Raw genomic sequence first — 20,276 nt, 5'->3', positions numbered from 1 at the left:
CAATTATATGCAAACATACAGATTTTTACACTGTAAATTCAGAAATTATTGCGATTTTTTCATTTTAGATCAAAATGCAATGTTAATTTTTGAGATATTGAGAAAAATCCTGTTTAATTCATGTAAAAAATATCAAAATTAGAGGTTAAAATTATTGCTATTATAACCATGTCGCATTTTTCGCAATAATAAAAAACATCGCAATAATTTCTGAATTTTCAGTAATTAGAAAAACTTATATTGTATATTAAAATGAAAAAAATATGAATCAATTTAATTGAGAAAACTAATTGTACTTACATTTGCATAAAATTCATCATGTTCAGGAGACAGAACAACTTCCTGTAGTTCTTTACTTATACCAGGAACATTACTGAGGTTTATTCTGCTATTAGCAATACCTATCAACTCATGTACCATGGCTTGGTATGTCCACTTTAAAAAAAATATCACATATATTCTATTTTACAAAATGTATAAGCATGATGAATATAGATTCTTCCACTGCATCGAGTGTGATACGATATTTATCCACTCAAGACAGTTATATTTTCAAATTTAAACTTGAGGCTTGCTGAGCGTTTTAAATATTTAAAATTTAACTGTCGAGAGTGGATAAATATCGTATTACACGAGATTTGGTGGTGGAATCTGTTTCTCTTATGATTTTGAAATAATAAGCCGGCAAAATTTTTCCTTCTTTTTGAGTGATCTGCAAAAATTACATTAAAACAATCTAAAACTTATACTGCAGAATTTTTTTATTAAGTACAAAATAAATATATTCTGTATAAATCATGCTTTTTAAAAAAAATTATAGGTACATCATACATGTATAACATGTATACAATTAAAGTTGTGGTAATTGAAATATTTTAGAAAGATGCATGTAATATGCAGTATTTAGTGGCAATAGGGAAAATTATATGAAAAATATTGCCTTTAAGTTTAACTTCATATTGATGCGGGGCCTGATGGCGGTCTCATCACGATTCACGAGTTGATTTTTTTATCAATCACGATTCACAGAAAATAAATTTCCATGATCATGGATCACGAAAATATAAAAAAAAAATCTGTAGAAAAACGGATCACACTAGCGATCACAAAGAACACAAATAACCCATCAGGCCCTCATTGATACATGTAGTTACATATAAACTATTTATGTTTTAATTTTTAGGTGTTACATATAGTAAGGCTAGCAGCATACATAAGACACAAAAGTTATTGAAAAGATTTGCATTTCTTTGTTTGTTCTACTTTGCATTTTTTTTGTAAGTCCAAAGTTTTGTTGTTGCTAATTTAATTTATCTTTAATAACATTAACACACGTTAACAAAGACATGACAAATATCAAACTGAAAAAGTAAATCAAACTTCAACTGGTTAGAAAAAACATAAAAATAGTCCATAAAGCTCATTAGCAATACTAAATAAGAAATATTATAGCATTCATGATCATTTTTATCTGATAAAAAGGAAACCTTAAGGTGGTAACTAACACTACAGGGAGATAAATCTATAAAACCAGCAAAACGTTTAAAGGAAATATTAAGCTTCTCAATGATCAAAATTAGTGTTTGTCAAAATGCTATATATCCAATGAAATTTTTCAGAAAAAAGTGTGTGGTTCAAGTTTTTTTTTAAGTTTTATTATTTTTGTTAAAGGTTCAAAGTAAATATTTTGTCAAAATTTTATCAAATTAAATAAGCCAAATTAATTTAAGTCAAGGTGTTTGGTACCACCTTAAGTAGATTAAACAGATTTCTTAATCTTTGACTAATGTCTGGTACCTGATTCAGAATAGGAGTAACAGCATCATCTCTCCTATCAAGTATTAACAATATAGGGGCTACATCGGTCTTCCTGAACTCAAATAATGCTGCTTCTTTATTGATTGTTTGCTGAAATAAAGAAAAATTGTTATTTTGATAATTATTGGAATATAACAAAGAGGTATATTAAAAACTAAATGTCAAAGATAACCTGACAACACCAGTACAAAAAACTATAATAATAAAAAGACAAGTCCACAATTCAATACATAGTAAATTCTGAGCAACAAGAACCCCACACCAAAAGGTGCTCCAGAAGTGTATATATATATATACTTCTCCTGTTCCACTAGTAGTACCCCTCGTGTTGGTGAATACAAAGTCTGAGCAACAAGAACCCCACACCAAAAAGTGCTCCAGAAGTGTATACTTCTCCTGTTCCACTAGTAGTACCCCTCGTGTTGGTGAATACAAATTTTGTAAATGGTCTCACTTGGTGGTGGGTATCAATGTATCATAGAGATCTAAGTGTGACACAGGATTAGCAGATTTTTATTAAGCATTACATGTGAAAGTCGAATAATTAAGCATAAAAATGGGAAACCAAGTCTGACGGAACACAGGAAATTACATGCGCTATTATGGCAATGAAAAGGGGGATAAGGGATTCTCACTAAACAATAAGCTTCTATGTTTTACATTTGTCATTTTGAGGCCTTTAATAGCTTGCTGTGTGGTATGAAATTTGTTCATTTTTGGTGACCATATATTGACCTACAGTTGGTAACTAGAACGACATTTGGTAATTGTGTATCTGGTTGACAGTTGTCTCCTTGGCAATCATACTGAATATTTGTATGTTCAAATAGTTCTGATTTAGACTTACCCTGACACTCTCAGCAAGTCGTCTGGCTGTTTCTGATGAATTCTGGTATCTTATCATTGGACATTTCTTCAGTGACAACAGTACTGATGTTAAACCCTGTGTACTTCTAGCTAGTGAATCTGTTGACCAATTCAGACCCTAAATCATAAATATTTTTTTTTTCCATGATTGACAAGTTATATTTTACCATTGCCTGCATAAGCTTTTTATATACCTTTATGTTATCAACCTTTTGATTTTATGTTCATGATAGGGGGTCTCATTGGGGAGTTTCGATCCCGGATCCCGCTTACTGTTTTGTCAGATTCCCGTTTCCCGCTTACACTATGTACGTAAGCAATTCTCATTTTTTTGTCATTTCCCGGGTCCCGCTAGACCTCATTTCCTGTTTTCACGACACAATAATTTGACTTTCACGCGTCATGCTTAGACCCCAATGAGACCCACATGATAGGAAGATTTCCTAACAACTGTTTCGCAATAATTCACCTTTCAGTATAAGCTGATTCTCATAAATTTTAACTGCATGCTAAGTTTTGAATGTCTACCCCCAAATCTGTGCTTGCTTTGTCATGAAATTTTAAAGTTTTGACATTGAAGCAGGTTCAGCAGTAAATAATTTTCTTAAAACTAACATTTATATAAAAATAAGGAGATGGGGTATGCTTGCCAATAAGACAATATTTCATCTAAGATTTACATTCTTGCTTCTAGTGGACACTTTTTGGTAAATTTTTAATTTGACTAAATCAACTAAATACATCATTTATAATGTTTTTAAATTTACAAACCTGACAACATCCGTTAATATTTAAGGTAAATAAATGTGGACTGACAGCAACATAGTCTCCAAAAAATTCCTGCAATACAATAATATATACATTCTAAGCAAATTTTATCTTCAATGCATGTCTACTAAACATAGTTACATGATTCCAATGACAAAAGTCAGATATAACCAATTGTGTTTTTATACTTTGTGGCATGAACTACTTGGAAAGTTAGTTTTTCTTTATGGATATTAATTTTTGAGGTTTTCAGAAATTTGCTTGTTCAAGTCTTGTTTATAGGTCCAAATATCAATAAAAATTCATTAGATTTCTTTGTTTTGCTTCCTATATTATTGTCATAATCTGCTCCAAAAAGGTAAAAATTTAAAGAAATTTTAATAAGTAATTGATACCTAATTATCCCACGCCAAACTGATAAAATATTTAAGTAGATATACCTGTAACTAATCAAATCTGGTCTACTGTAATAAGTGTTTTTGAAAAGGTTTTGGTAATATTTTCATTTGGACAGCCTGAAAATCCAGTACCTATACCGAAAGTATTTTCTCACTTTTGCAACTGAAATATTGTTTGCTTTGAAATATTTAATATTTTGTTTATAACACAATATTGTTGACCTTCTTTACCTGAACTTCCCTCACAACCTCTTGGTCATCTGCCTCAGCTAATACTTTGACATCTTGTTTGCTTATTACATTACTAAAATCTGAAACAATAAAAGTTATTTTATTTTCACTGTCAATAGCTGTAAAATCGTATTTTATAACATGATATTTTTTGTATCAGAACAGTTTAAATTCGATATTGAAAGGAAAAGTATAAAAAAAAATATCAACATTAATCCATAAATCAAGTTTAATTTGATTGTGTTGTATATATGATCATTTTCAATATTTGAAATATAGCATAAAGTCAATATACATTTGTACAATGTACTGTAGTACATTAAAATATTTTACACTTTGGTACCTTTTCCTATTCTGTTTTGTATTGTTTGATAAAACTTTATAATTCCCCATGATTACAGATTACATATTACATAAAATGTACATGACTTAGTTATTGGCAATATATCCTCACGTGTTTCATTTCAAATAAGCTGGAGCTTTGTTATAGTAATGGTCCAATACAATATAATATGGAATTATATATTTGTACTCATGTGTGTCATTTGAATTGGAAAATTATATATGGCTATTAAGTATGTGGGTTATTGTAGAATATTTTTTTAACATTAAAAATGTTCAGAATTTGTTTTTCTCTATTTACGTTAGAGGTGTAAAGTGTTTATTAGAAAAAATGTTAGACAAACTTTGACAATGAAATTGGCATATTTCTCATTTATACAATTTTTCAATTTTGTAGTTAAATTAAACTATTTCATTGAATTTAAAGTTAGCCTAGGCAAATATGATTTTTTTTATTTTGGCATTTGTTTTCATGAAGTTTGAAAAGGTTATCATGGTTATAGGTCTGTATTTTGATAAATATATATTAACCAATTATCTTAATTTAGAACTATTATTTGCATCATGTTTGTTTTGTATTTGCCATAACCTAAATTGGTTTTTGTCTGTTTTGCAAATAAAGATTTTTTTTTTTTTTTTTTATTATTATTACCTGCACTGAAATTACTTACAAATATAATATAAACCATATTTAGACATTCTTAGCTCTTGTGCTAATAGTTCTACATTTTCTTTGGTTGGTCTAACAAAAGCAATACATTTCAAATGCTTCATGGTTTCCCTGCCTGCAGAGTCTAATCTTTCAAATAAGTATACTTCTTTCTGTAGAATTTCTGACTGTGCATAAACCATACTGACAATGCTGGTCTGTAAAAATCAAATACATAAAAGTAGTCATGGTAATTGTGTCCAGAACGGTACTGGTAATGACTTTAATTGAGAGAAACCACAGTCGCCTGAAGATTTCATATGTATAGCGAAACAATGGGGGAAATATTTTATTTCCCCCATTTTTTCGCTATAATTATGAAATCTTCAGGCGACTGTGGAGAAACATTTTAATATACTTTAAGTTTAAGTGTTCTGTATGTGTAAAAGGTGATTTCTGGACAGTCAAATAATAACAAGTCCATTTCATCTTAGTCTAGGGTTCTTTATTTAACAATGATGTAATCATATAATTATTAACCCAGTCTGTGGAACTGAGTTTAATAACTAACATCGACAGTCTAACTAATACTAACAGTATCGATCTTCATACTTCTACAGTAATGGTAACAGAGCCTGCGGTTCACATCAAATATGGTTCATATAAAGTCATGATGTCCTGTTCCGGAATGAATTCCATCACTATACTAATCCATAGAACTTATGGAACTACTAATCAGACACAATATAAAGTCTATGAGCACAAAGTGCATCAAAACATACGAATATAAATGTACCAAGATCACAACAAAGACATCAATCCTCCATTACTGTTTTCAAAACTACCACCAAAACTGGGGGCAAGGCTCTATAAACCCATCAGAATACAAGCTTAAGAAAAACTATAAACTCTAATGAACAGTGAGTACTGATAGTAAAATCTGCAAATGAAAGAATATAATTAATGGTGTCTCGGAATAACTTTTATAATTTTATAGTCGACGCCCGGCAAAAAATCTTCAATAATTGAAGGATCGCTAGAAACTTAAAGAAGAAGAAGAAGAACCTATAAAACATATAAAATATATAAATGATTAATATGATAAAAATCCACACTACCACATATGTATTATCACATTCTTGGTTACTTCATGTAATGCTGCTTCTTATTTAGATTCCAATAAACATTCCATAGTTATATTCATTTGTAATATTACACATGTTAAATTTATAACAAAAAACAGACCATTCTTTGTACATGTTCATGTGAATCTGTTGCAAAAAAATATCAATAATTATTTGGCGAACTATAAACATGATAATAATATCAATTTTGTGACATCAGGACCTTCTGGCAGAGGGATTTCAGAATCTTACTATTGAGACCTATTCATTCCAAATAATGTCAAACTTATTGTTCTTTTAAACGTCATATATTTTATTCCCATCAATCATTTAAAAAAACCCTACTGAATAACACCTGTGATCTGTCTACATTTGTTGTTGATTTACTCACAGTGTCTTTATCCATCAGCAAAACTTTCATTCCAGGGCCACTGTCTTCAATCATTTTACTGATATACTGCTTTATAGCTAAAATAACATTCATTTTCTCTGTTTATATAGTACCACAATAAAAATGAAAATTTTTGACAGTTTTGACTTTTTGTACACCGGAAGCTGAATAACTATTCTAAAATTAGAACCGACCGGATGAGGCTTGATTATCCGAAATTGAAATGTGTTGGTACAGATCAGGTAAATAAAAAGATTAAAAACACATGACCCCCTACCCCAAGGCTGAATCCCACCAAAAAATGAATAAATGGGTGATGACTTATATCTCTGCAGTATTTAGTGATGAGACAGCAACCCAAAAAATTAAGAATAGACAGGTTTCATCACAAATTACATGTATTTCAAACTCTAAAACAGTTACATCCTGAGTTTTTTTGTTAGAACATCTGCATTTTGAATTAATTTAACATAAAGTATAAAGGACCTGTCATAAATACCAACTTCTCCAAATAAATAAAAACATCCAAGATGGGTAAACATGACCTGTCTTGACCAGTCTGATGACTTAAGGTTTCTGGCTTTGTTGAGGTACATTATTCTGTTATATTAAAATTGTCCTATTTTAAAAATTATGACAAACAATCTAAAACTGAGGATGAATATATCAAACTATTACTTAATAACAAGTGTAGAAAAACACTTAGATTAATATCATCTTTTATTAATCAATCATTTGAATTAAGGAAAAATGTCCTTATAAATAAGTAATATGAACAATTTGAAGCTATAACATACAATATACTTATGTCAGTAGTCTATTCTTACAAATTAACCTATATATATTGATATTTATAACTGCACATTTCATTGTTCGAAATGTGCACAATGATATGCTATGTAGTATTGTTTAATAGACCACTTTCTAGTTCATACGTCACCGACAAAAACTCATCAATTATGCGCGCCTTTATGACGTCATTTACCAGATAGAGGGGATCGCCTGTATCCCTGCACTATTTACGTTCATCAAGCGTTTAAGTGATCGTCATTGTGCAGGATAAACTAGAAATAATGGTTGTTCTGTAGGTACTTAATGACAATTCCCTAATGACAGCAGTGCTGATTGTCAATTTTGAGAATTTAATTTGCTGAATAATTCGTACAATATAGATTTATAATTTTCCAACCACTCGCTCAATATTGAAACGGAAGTGACGACGCCCCAAAACGCACAAATGCCGTTCACTAAAACCAAAGTTTTTGACGGAAATGCATAGAACTGGAAAGTTGTCTATTGCTGCATCATTACTATTAGCATACTAGTTGTATGGGCCGTTGCCAATTATTAAGTCTCCCAAACAAAGTTTGGAGACTTATTGTTTTTGGTCAGTTCTTATTATTTTTATTATTCTTCTTCTTCCTCTTCCTCTTCCTCTTCCTCTTCCGCCACTTTAAAAAATGAACTTGTCCGCAGCGTTTCTCCAAAACCGCTTGTCAGATTGACTTAGGATTTCGTAAAATGGTAGACTAATATGTCTAGGTGAGCCATCAATCTTTCGTTTGTGCATTGGGGTCTATTAAGGGCTATTTTGGGAGATTTACTTTTAGTCGAGTAGCAAGTATCAAGTTGCAAAAAGCGAGTATCAAGTTATAAAAAGTGAGTAGCGAGTTATAAAAAGTGAGTAGCGAGTTATAAAAAGTGAGTAGCGAGTTATAAAAAGTGAGTAGCGAGTAACAAAAAGTGAGTAGCGAGTAATAAAAAGTGAGTAGCGAGTTATAAAAAGTGAGTAGCGAGTAACAAAAAGTGAGTAGCGAGTAACAAAAAGTGAGTAGCGAGTTATAAAAAATGAGTAGCGAGTAACAAAAAGCAAGTAGCGAGTTATAAAAAGTGAGTAGCGAGTAACAAAAAGTGAGTATCGAGTTATAAATAGTGAGTGGCGAGTAACAAAAAGCAAGTATCGAGTTATAAAAAGTGAGTATCGAGTTAAAAAAAGTGAGTATCGAGTTATAAAAAGTGAGTATCGAGTAACAAAAGCTATCATTTATATGTTTGTAAAGATTATTATTTAAACAAATGACTTGTTTCCCTTTTCATTACTTACTAATTCTTAAGGCAGCAACCATTTGATTTGTTTTCAGTTTAGAAGAACAATCTATTTTTTTAGCGATGACCCGAAAACATTTTTTTTTCCTTTCAATTTTAGCATTACATATAGTGGCAGCTGAGGGTGAAACAAACATTTTTTTTTCTCAGGGTCCAAAACAAATTTTATTTCTTCACCAAAACCTGGAAACAAACGTTTTTTCCAAAAAAACACATAGCCAACCCCCCCCCCCCCCCCCCCAGAAAATCAAATGGTTGCTGCCTAAGGCTTTCAATTAACTTTTGAAATATTTCAATACAATTTGATACATTGCTATTATATATGAATTCATTGCAAAGGATAGTCGTTTTACTTTATATTTATAAATCGCTCTTAATCAGGATAAATGTTTTTATTCTGTCATCTAACCTGATTATTTGTTTATAGTTTGCTTAGTATCGACCCGATGAGTTAAAACTTAAAAGCTGTTCTCGCCCGAGTTTTACTTGGTTGTTCTTATGTTGTGCTGTAACGCCACTGTACTAGGTCAGAGGACATGGAGGAAGGGAACGGATCCTGCACATACGTTTAACCTCCCTAAATATATATACGGTTACCTAACTTACCTGTTCCAAGCAAGGAGCCTATGATTTTTGTTGTCTCTTGTTACTTTATTCTTGTAGGGGACAATACAACAAATCAAATGAAATTGAAGGGACTTTCCTGGGGTCACCCACCCCCTTGTTTGAAAACTTGTAAAGGGTCAAGATCCCCACCCCTAAACCATGTATATTGTTGTATGGGACAATTAAACAAATCAAAAGAATATGGGAGCTTTGTTTGGGAGACTTCGTAACAGCATCCTGTTACAATTACTTCTTGTTCATATTTGTTTTAACATTGATGATTTCGTATTTAAATCTGGGTGTTGTTTAATCTGATCTGAATTGTTCATGATCTAAGTATAGATGACCGGAAAGTGTTGCAGATCCAATATTAATATGCATTTTTTAACAAAACTAATACAGATATAGTATGTTTCCTGAATTATTACTAAACGGTTTCCTGAATTATTACTAAACGCTTTGATGAATATTCCCATAATTAGCTAATTTGTAAATTTATTCATAAAAATACAAAGTGTAATTATGAAAAATCTTTCATTTAAACACAAATATACAAATTGAAATTAAAGTCTGTCCTCCCCAGAGTTATGTTGTTTCAATTACAAAACACTAGCATGTCAAGAAGAATACTAATTAGACTTGTATTCTTTTTGATTTTAGTTTCTTGTGTACAATTTGGAGTTGAGTATAGTGTTCATTATCATTGAACTAGTATATATATATATTTGTTTAGGGGCCAGCTGAAGGACGCCTCCGGGTGTGTGAATTTCTCTCTGCATTGAAGTCCTGTTTGTGACCTTCTGCTGTTGTCTGTTCTTTGGTCGGGTTGTTGTCTCTTTGACACATTCCCCATTCCCATTTTCAATTTTAATTCATCTCCAAACTAAAAGCGTTATGGTATTGTTATAAAAAAGCATTTATAGTATCATACATTTATAGCTGACCATTCAGAGGGTTTGGGTTTTTTCAAATTGTTGAAGGACTACGATTTTGTATAATTGCTTACATCCACTTCATTTGGATCTTAGTAGTTGTTTATGATTGGCAATCATACCACATCTCCTTATTTTCATAAGGATTCAATTTTGTTTATTGTTCTACAAAATGTATTTATAAATAGATAGAACTATGTTATTTGTTGTTGATCTAGGAGAAGGTTATTTTGCACATATATTACATATATGTTAAAAGTCAGTGAACTACTTGTACTTAGATATTCAAAAGGCCAAGTTTGTTTATTAACTCTATTACTAACAACTAACGAATTAATTTTATTCAGTATAATATCCAGTATAAAAGAATAATCGCTGAAATACACGAAAACATCTATAACCAGGTGCTCCGCAGGGTGCAGCTTTATACGACCGCAGAGGTCGAACCCTGAACAGTTGGGGCAAGTATGGACAAAACATTCAAGCGTGATACAAATTTTACAATTAAAGATTTCTTCTTCAAACTTTTTAAATCTAAAATTAAATAGTTGACACAGCATAGGTTTCTGACATAGAATGAATGTGGTCTAATGAACTTAAAAGTTTGTTTTTGACTTTTAGCAATTCACTATGCTGTTGAATATTAATCCTCTCAAAAAAGTGTTTGAAGAAATTTTCTTTTTATTTATGAAATCTGAAATGAGAAAAATTTACCCCCACCCCCCTTTTTTCACATCCCCGTTTCCCTTTTTTCCAAAACTGATATCAAGTCAAATTTCTAATGGAGTTTGCAACAATAACTACTCTTTTAAATACATCATAAAATATTAAAATGTAAAATAAAGTGCTTGTTATCACTGAATGGTAAAGATTGGTTGGTAGTAAAAGTGAATATACATTGTTTATTGTATAAAACAATAAAAAAAACTTCATCAGCAACATTTTATATTGGCAAATTTCCAATGAAGTTATTTACATAAAGTTATTGGCAAATAAAAATAGAAAATGACATCATAGTCATGTCTGGCAAATTTCCAACATATATTATCAACTACTATTCTATACAAAGAAAGATAACTCCAATTGAAAATTAATTGCTATTGCACAATATTGTGCAATTAGATATTTCTTGCTATTGTGCAATACTGTGCAATTGAAAATTTCTTGCTATTGCACAATACTTGATATGGAATCCTGATTTGGACCAACTTGAAAACTGGGCCCATAATCAAAAATCAAAGTACATATTTAGATAAAGCATATCAAATAAGCCCAAGAATTTAATTTTTGTTAAAATCAAACTTAGTTTAATTTTGGACCCTTTGGACCTTAATGTAGACCAATTTGAAAACTGGACCAAAAATTAAGAATCTACATACACAGTAAGATTTGGCATATCAAAGAACCCATTTATTCAATTTTTGATGAAATCAAACAAAGTTTAATTTTGGACCCCCATTTGGACCAACTTGAAAACTAGGCCAATAATTAAAAATCTAAGTACATTTTTAAATTCAGCATATCAAAGAACCCCAAGGATTCAATTTTTGTTAAAATCAAACTAAGTTTAATTTTGGACCCTTTGGATCTTAATGTAGACCAATTTGAAAACGGGACCAAAATTTAAGAATCTACATACATAGTTAGATTCGGCATATCAAAGAAACCCAATTATTCAATTTTTGATGAAATCACACAAAGTTCAATTTTGGACCCTTTGGGCCCCTTATTCCTAAACTGTAAGGACCAAAACTCCCAAAATCAAACCCAACCTTCCTTTTATGGTCATAAACCTTGTGTTTAACTTTCATAGATTTCTATTTACTTATACTAAAGTTATGGTGCAAAAACCAAAAAATAATGCTTATTTGGGCCCCTTTTTGGCCCCTAGTTCATAAACTGTTGTGACCTCAACTCCAAAAATCAATCCCAACCTTCCTTTTGTGGTCATAAACCTTGTGTTAAAATTTCATTGATTTCTATTTACTTAAACTAAAGTTATTGTGCGAAAACCAAGAATAATGCTTATTTGGGCCCTTTTTTGGCCCCTAATTCCTAAACTGTTGGAACCAAAACTCCCAAAATCAATCCCAACCTTTCTTTTGTGGTCATAAACCTTATGTCAAAATTTCATAGATTTCTATTTACTTAAACTAAAGTTATATTGCGAAAACCAAGAAAATGCTTATTTGGGCCCTTTTTGGCCCCTAATTCCTAAAATGTTGGGACTAAAACTCCCAAAATCAATCCCAACCTTCCTTTTGTGGTCATAAACCTTGTGTTAAAATTTCATAGATTTCTATTCACTTTTACTAAAGTTAGAGTGCGAAAACTAAAAGTATTCGGACGACGACGACGACGCCGCCGACGACGACGACGACGACGCCAACGTGATAGCAATATACGACGAAAAATTTTTCAAATTTTGCGGTCGTATAAAAAGGACCAACCAGCAAATTTACTATGTACCGGATCGTCTAGAATAGGCGATACTATGCAGATAAAGAAACTAGAGGCTCTAAAGAGCCTGTGTCGCTCACCTTGGTCTATGTGCATATCAAACAATGGACACAGATAAATTCATGACAAAATTGTGTTTTGGTGATGTGTTTTTAGATCTTTAATTACTGAACATTGTTGTTTCTACAATTATCTCTATAATGAACTTGGCCAAATAATTACAGTGGAAAATATTTTCTAAAAATTTACAAAAATTGGGGATTAACTCCTTGAGGGATCCACTGACCATTTTTTATCTATAATAATATTCAAGATAATAACCAAAATCTGCAAAATTTCCTTAAAATTACTAATTCGGGGGCAGCAACCCATAACGGGTTTCGTTTTTCGTTATACATGTATTTCACTCAATTTATTCACTAAATTAACAAGCAATACTGCCAAGTTTTGTTTTAATCAGCCTAATAGTTTGAGAGAAATTGAGTATAAATTAAAGCAGAATCTACAAAGATTTATGCAAAAATTTGTAAAAATGCAAAGCATGCTGCATCAAGATGAAAGAATAATGTTTAGAGAAAGAAATTCTCCAAGAAATTATTAAATATTCATCTTATAGAGAGAGAGAGAATCTACATACAAACAGTTGAATATTGAATACAAAATGATTTTGAGATGATGAACACCACTAATGTAACTTTTTGTTTTCATTACAAGATCGCTTAGAGTCCATTTATACCTCTGATGACCACCACTAATGTAACTTTTTGTTTTCATTACAAGATCGCTTAGGGTCCATTTATACCTCTTACTCCGCAAAAGGAGTAGGTCCGGTAAGGACCGATTTTGGCCTCAAATGTCAGTTTCATTTGACGAAAGATTTTGACCACTTTTTAAACACTTGAGTGTCTATTTCATATGATTCAATTGATTTATGTGAAAGATTTTAACTTATTTAGTAAAAAAAAACCGATTCGATTCAAGCTCAAATATGAAAAATCAACCAAATATGCGAAAAAACGTCACTTTTCAGATGGTTTTTGTCAAAAACGAAAGTGGCCGCAACCGTGTTCATCCTCAACCTTTATATATGTTATGTATTATCATCAAATACAACTTCCATTTCAATATTTTGGATGAACACGAATGCGGCCACTTTCGTTTTACACGGAAACTGTCTAAAATTTAACTAAAATGCTGGAATTGTGAAGATTTCAGTAATTTAGCATGACTTATTGGTTCTAGTACCCAATATATGTGCATTGTATTGTCAAAAACAGCCCATATTTATGTAGCAGAACCATTCTACTATCCAATAAATAACTAAAAGTTTACATTTTAACAATTCTGTAAAACTGCTATATTTTGGGGCCGAAAAGGGGTCTTACTGGACCTACTCCTTTGTACATTTAGGTTAATAAATCAAAATTTGGAGGCTACATGTACTCTCCCACATTTATGAATGAGAATGTGACAATAAATGAGTGACTTAATTGTTCAAGCTGAAAGCATGAACTATCTCCATAAAAAAGTTTAGCGACGCATTTGACATTTCAATAAGGCCTTACATAAAACTTAACTTTAAGCAGTATTCAAGAGAAGGACATATAACAGATTCCTCTTAGTAAATATATGTATTGTTATTGTTTCTAAAAGTTATTTTTAGAGTTACTTAGGATTAAGTTTTCTTTAATAGCACAATACAGGAAATAAGACAAAAAAGATAGAAAAAAAAATACTCAAAGCACTGGTTTGCGCTACCTACTTCTATTCTATGAAGAGGCTTCATGGAAGTGCCCTATTTCAAGACAATTTCCCCTCAAATATATATGTGCTTTGACTCAATCCACTGAGAATATATCATTTTGAAATAACATGATAAGTGTTTTGCATGTTAACATTTTTGCTTTTTGTTACTCGCTACTCACTTTTTATAGCTCGATACTCACTTTTTATAACTCGCTACTCGCTTTTTGTTACTCGATACTCACTTTTTATAACTCGCTACTCACTTTTTATAACTCGCTACTCGCTTTTTATAACTTGCTACTCGCTTTTTGTTACTCGCTACTCACTTTTTATAACTCGCTACTTGCTTTTTGTTACTCGCTACTCACTTTTTATAACTCGCTACTCGCTTTTTATAACTCGCTACTCGCTTTTTGTTACTCGCTACTCACTTTTATAACTCGCTACTTGCTTTTTGATACTCGATACTCACTTTTCATAACCTGATACTTGATACTCGACAAAAAGAAATCCTCAACTTGAAAACTGTAAGTGGTAGATACATGCAGTCTTCAGAAATGATTATAGGACAATAAAACAAATCACATGAAATATAGGGGAGTCCCTGGGAGTTCATCCCCACCCCCTTCAATTTGAGAATATGCTTATATCTTGTAACCGATCCAGATCCCCACCCCTAAACCATATATATTCCTGATTGGGACAATAAAACAAATCAAATGCAATTAAAGGGAGGTCCCTTGGGGTCATCCCCACCCCGTTCAATTTCATAATGTGCTATTATCTTGTAAATGGTCCAGATCCCCACCCCTAAACCATATATATTCTTGTAGGGGACAATAAAACAAATGAAATGAAGTTAAAGGGAAGTCCCTGGGGGGTCACCCCACCCCCTCTTGTTTGAAAACTTGTAAACGGTCAACATCCCCACCCCTAAACCATATATATTCTTGTAGGGGACAATAAAACAAATGAAATGAAATAAGAGGGAAGTGCCTAGGGGGTCACCCCACCCCCTCTTGTTTGAAAACTTGGAAACGGTCAACATCCCCACCCCTAAACCATACATATTCTTGTATGGGACAATAAAACAAATCACATGAAATTAAATGGAAGTTCCTGGGGGTCACCCCCACCCCGTTCAATTTGAGAATGTACTATTATCTTTTAAGCGGTCCAGATCCCCACCCCTAAACCATATATATTCTTGTAGGGGACAATAAAACAAATGAAATGAAATAAAAGGGAAGTCTGGAGGGGGTCACCCCACCCCCTCTTGTTTGAAAACTTGTGAACGGTCAACATCCCCACCCCTAAACCATATATATTCTTGTAGGGGACAATAAAACAAATGAAATGAAATTAAAGGGAAGTTCCTGGGGGTCGCCCCACCCTGTTCAATTTGAGAATGTGCTATTATCTTGTAAACGGTCCAGATCCCCACCCTAAAACCATATATATTCTTGTAGGGGACAATAAAACAAATCAAATGAAATGTAGGTAACTTCCCTGGGGGGTCACCACCACCCCCTCCTGTTTGAATACTTGTAAATGGTGGAGATCCCTACTCGTAAGCCATATATATTCTTGGGACAAAAAATCAAATCAATTGAACATATGAATGGCGAGTTATGGGAGCTTTGTTTGGGAGACTTCGTAACAGCATCCTGTTACAATTACTTCTTGTTGTAATTGAGTTTGTGCCAATAAAATATTTGTATTTGTATTTGTTATTATGACAGGGTTAAGCTAATTATAATACCAGTATTATACATGATATAAGATATTTGAGCCCTCTGGTTTTTAATCTCGATCAGTCATGTCCGTAGAATAACAAATAATTGGACAACAGAACAATCTCAAACTAACCTATACATGTAGTCCGAGATTACTCTGACTACTATACATGATACATGTACAAATACATAGGCCAGGTTAAATAACAGACTGAAAGATTTCCAGTTTTAGTTTAGATCAAAAAGATTGAAGATTGTCCTTATAACAGCAGTCTGCAAGGTTAGCCACTAGTCCAATGCCCCAGACTAGTAAAATTTCATTCAGACTAGTCAGTTTTTGCAAAATTTTGTTTGGTCCAATAAGAAAAAATGTCAGAATATTGGTCTTCGGGGGAGCGTAGCTATAATCCGACACCCCGAAATTCTGACAGTCCAGTAGTCCGACAGTCCGATAGTCCGACAGTCCAATAGTCTGACAGTCCGATAGTCCGACAGTCCGATAGTCTGACAGTCCATTAATCCGACAATCTGATGGTCCGACACGAAGTCGTGCTGCTGCAAAGGATGATTTTCTTCTTAAAAGCGTATTAGCCGAGCAGTGTTTAAAATTTTATAAAGTGGAATGCATCGAAATGGGATATACATTTGTAAATCAAATCCCTTCTTGACCCCCTTCTTGTTTGAACAATTAATATAAGATTACTTACATCATCATGTCGATGTTGATAACGAGAATGTCTGTTTACATACATTTTGTACATGTGCAAGCGCATGCATGTAACCAGGAGCACATATACTGTTCCAAGATGTAACATATAAACTGGTTGAATGTGATATGTCACAAGTATTAGATGTATGCTTTTATATCTGAGGGGTTTCGCCCCGAAGATATGAAACGACAACTTCTGATAGAATAACATAGAAGTATCAATACTTTTTTTTTATCTTTTCTTTTGTTTTCTAAAACGAGCAATTAGTTTTGATAAACTAGGAATAGTGTCATTATCTCAAATTTCAGTCAAGATGCAAAACCACTTTCAGAACAGTTTCATAGTTAATGATTTGGAGTGAAATCTTAACTTAAATTGCGTCTATTTATAATACCTTATCATTGCTCTAGCTTGTATGGCAATATAAACCGCTGTACTATCTAGTATTTTTTTGGTTTACTGATTGCCAAAACCTGAACTCTTTGCTGATAAAGGATAACACATATATGTAAATTATTATAAGGACCTGAGCATCCCTAGTCATAGAATCATCACGACATGACACCAATTATGTAAAAAAGATTGGAATGAAGAATGGCAATGACATGAAGACAGTACGCAGAAAAAGCAGATATATAGCGGTTAAGACCTATGACTGCAGTGCTGAAGTTTTAAAAATGACAGCACGGAATAAGAAAGGCACTTTATTAAGAAACAATGATTTTTTTTTATAGCAATACAAATACACTAACCAAACCATGATTTAGATTTATTCAACACAAAACTGTTGCCAGAATGCCTCTTAATTTGAAACAATGAAAAAAATATATAGTCATTGCAAGTCTCTAACCAAACCATCAACACAAACAAATGTTTTTAGAATGTCAATTTATTATGAAATAATGAAAAAAAATCGAGTTTTGGTTAGTATATTAATTGGGCAGTAATAGTATTGCTATAATTATGTTTATCATTGTTTTCATAATAAACAAAAGCAAACGTATAGGATGCAAACAGACTTTTGGTAAGAACGTGAAGGGTGTGAAAGTGAAAGGGGCGAATTTGAATGAGAGCGATCATGTTTTAAGGTGAACGGACCAGGATTCCGTTCATTTCCGATTCGTATGGGATTGTTGCGGTCCTGTACAAGACGTCATACTGACTGATTTGTTAATTTTCTGTGTGAAAAAATATACCAATTTACAAACGTTCCATGTCTATATAGGCATACTTTTCAGAGACAAGTGACCGTGCGTCGGGCTGTCGGATTATAGGACTGTCGGACTATCGGGCTGTCGGATTAAAGGACTGTCGGACTATCGGTCTGTCAGATTATGGGACTGTCGGATTATAGGTCTGACCCCGGTCTTCGGACTAGTAGTTAAAAAAGTTTTTGGTGCAGACTGTAACAGTTATAATGTTCCAATGTAGATTAATTATCATCCACGATCATCCACAGGATATCAATATTTGTGTATTTTATGGATATTGCTGTAACCACAAATTCAAACATGCAAACATCATGAACATGGCAAAGAAATACACACAAATGCTCCTCAAACCAAAAAAATAGTATTCACAAAGAATGAATGATTTCACATGTTCAGTAAATCATAGATTTAATAGCCATGGCTATTATATCTATGAGTAAAGAAAGATTATTTAACATACTCTGCAATAGTATACAATGTATGTATTTATATTAAGTTTAATTTATGTCTTTTCAGGTGATTAAGTTGTTTGAAGAAACAAAGAGAATATAACAGCAATGGTTCTTATGAAGCGTTTCTATAGTCGTTTTAAACATTTTAATAGGTGGACTATGTTGAGATGTTTTCATGTATCACAGTCAGTTAATTGTGTTAGAGTAAGATTTGCTCCCTCTCCTACTGGTCAACTTCATCTTGGATCATTACGAACTGCATTATACAATTTTTTATTTGCAAAGGCTAACAATGGCAAGTTTATTCTAAGAATTGAGGATACTGACCAGACCAGGAAAGTGTCAGGGGCTGTAGAAAACTTGTGTAATATTCTTCAGTGGGCTTCTGTTCATCCAGATGAAGGTCCATTTTCGGGTGGAGATTGTGGACCATATGTACAGTCAGAAAGGCTTTACTTGTACCAAAAATATATTGAGACTTTGTTGGAGAATGGTACTGCTTACAAATGCTTTTGCAGCCAAAAACGTTTAGATTTGCTGAAGAAAGAAGCATTGAGAAATAGGGAAACTCCTAGGTATGATGGCAAGTGTCGCCATCTATCAGATGAAGAAAGGCAAGACAAATTACAGCAAGGGACACCATATGTAGTCAGATTAAAACTTGTACAACTCGCTGAACCTTTTGAAGATTTGATATATGGACCTATAGAAATTGATTTAACCGAAAACGAGGGGGATCCAGTCCTAATGAAAACTGACAATTATCCTACCTACCATTTTGCAAATGTTGTGGATGACTATCTTATGAAAATTACTCATGTTTTACGAGGAGTAGAATGGCAGCTATCAACTCCAAAACATTTAATGATATACCAAGCATTTGGTTGGACACCACCAAAATATGCTCACTTACCACTCATAATGAATAACGATGGAACAAAATTATCCAAACGCCAGGGAGATATACATGTCGAACATTTTATGAAGTTGGGATATTATTCAGACGCATTATTAAACTATATCACTCTTCCAGGAGGTGGATTTACAAAGGGAGATAACGAGGTTCTGAAACTTGACGAGTTGGTTAAAAATTTCGATATAAGTACAGTGAAGAGATCATCTGGTAGACTTGATCCAGCACATTTAGATAGACTAAATCAGTTGTTTATTCAGAGAAAAATAGCTGATGGGGAAATGAATGAACTAACTGAACAAATTAGAAAAATAGTTATGAGTAAGTATTCTGGAAACATTTCTTTAGATGATTTGTCAAATGAATACTTGGAGCAGATAATGTGTTGGTGTCAAAACAGAATTAGCCGCTTGGATGAACTAGCTGGCAGTGATTTTGAGTTCTTATGGCTTAAGCCTGATAAGATCGATATTTCAAATGTAGATATTCCTAATCCTTGGGAAGTTTTACAGTCATGTATAGAATGCGTCAAAAATATGGACACATTTGATGAATCCAGTGTTGGGTCTGAAATGAAAAAGAATGCAAAACGTATGAAGGTTAAATTTGCTCCATACATGAAATTTTTAAGATTGTGTTTATCAGGATTGAAGGAAGGTCCGTCTGTTGGAGAGATCATGACAGTGCTCGGAAAATCAAAAACTTTAGAAAGACTTAAACATGCAAGTTGTATTTGTGAAAAGAAGGAATCATCAAGAACTAGAACTGAAAGCTAATCTTACTTGTTTGTTCAGTGAATGTTTGAAAAGTTCCAGT

The 20,276-nt window shown here is 32.6% G+C and overlaps 2 protein-coding genes across 2 annotated transcripts in view; one reads left to right on the top strand and one right to left on the bottom strand.

Annotated features, from left to right (window-relative positions):
- The window catches only part of LOC143072745 (vacuolar protein sorting-associated protein 45-like), a 15,102-nt gene extending 8,346 nt beyond the window's left edge, over window positions 1-6,756 (bottom strand). The window contains exons 1-7 of the mRNA XM_076247839.1: window positions 6,589-6,756; window positions 5,096-5,291; window positions 4,083-4,162; window positions 3,457-3,525; window positions 2,666-2,803; window positions 1,798-1,908; window positions 301-435 (exon numbers count right to left, since the gene is read on the bottom strand). Coding sequence (XP_076103954.1) covers window positions 301-435; window positions 1,798-1,908; window positions 2,666-2,803; window positions 3,457-3,525; window positions 4,083-4,162; window positions 5,096-5,291; window positions 6,589-6,681 — 822 coding nt within the window. The 5' untranslated portion in view covers window positions 6,682-6,756. The remainder of the gene's footprint in view (window positions 1-300; window positions 436-1,797; window positions 1,909-2,665; window positions 2,804-3,456; window positions 3,526-4,082; window positions 4,163-5,095; window positions 5,292-6,588) is intronic.
- LOC143072746 (nondiscriminating glutamyl-tRNA synthetase EARS2, mitochondrial-like) lies at window positions 6,734-20,276 on the top strand. The gene is made up of 2 exons (XM_076247841.1): window positions 6,734-6,830; window positions 18,612-20,276. The coding sequence occupies exon 2, from the start codon at window positions 18,653-18,655 to the stop codon at window positions 20,234-20,236; it is 1,584 nt and encodes a 527-aa protein (XP_076103956.1). The 5' UTR covers window positions 6,734-6,830; window positions 18,612-18,652; the 3' UTR covers window positions 20,237-20,276.

This window comes from Mytilus galloprovincialis, chromosome 4 (assembly GCF_965363235.1).
Source record: "Mytilus galloprovincialis chromosome 4, xbMytGall1.hap1.1, whole genome shotgun sequence".
Taxonomy (NCBI): domain Eukaryota; kingdom Metazoa; phylum Mollusca; class Bivalvia; order Mytilida; family Mytilidae; genus Mytilus; species Mytilus galloprovincialis.
Note: the sequence above shows the minus strand (reverse complement) of the source record. Positions and strands in the feature narration are given on the sequence as shown.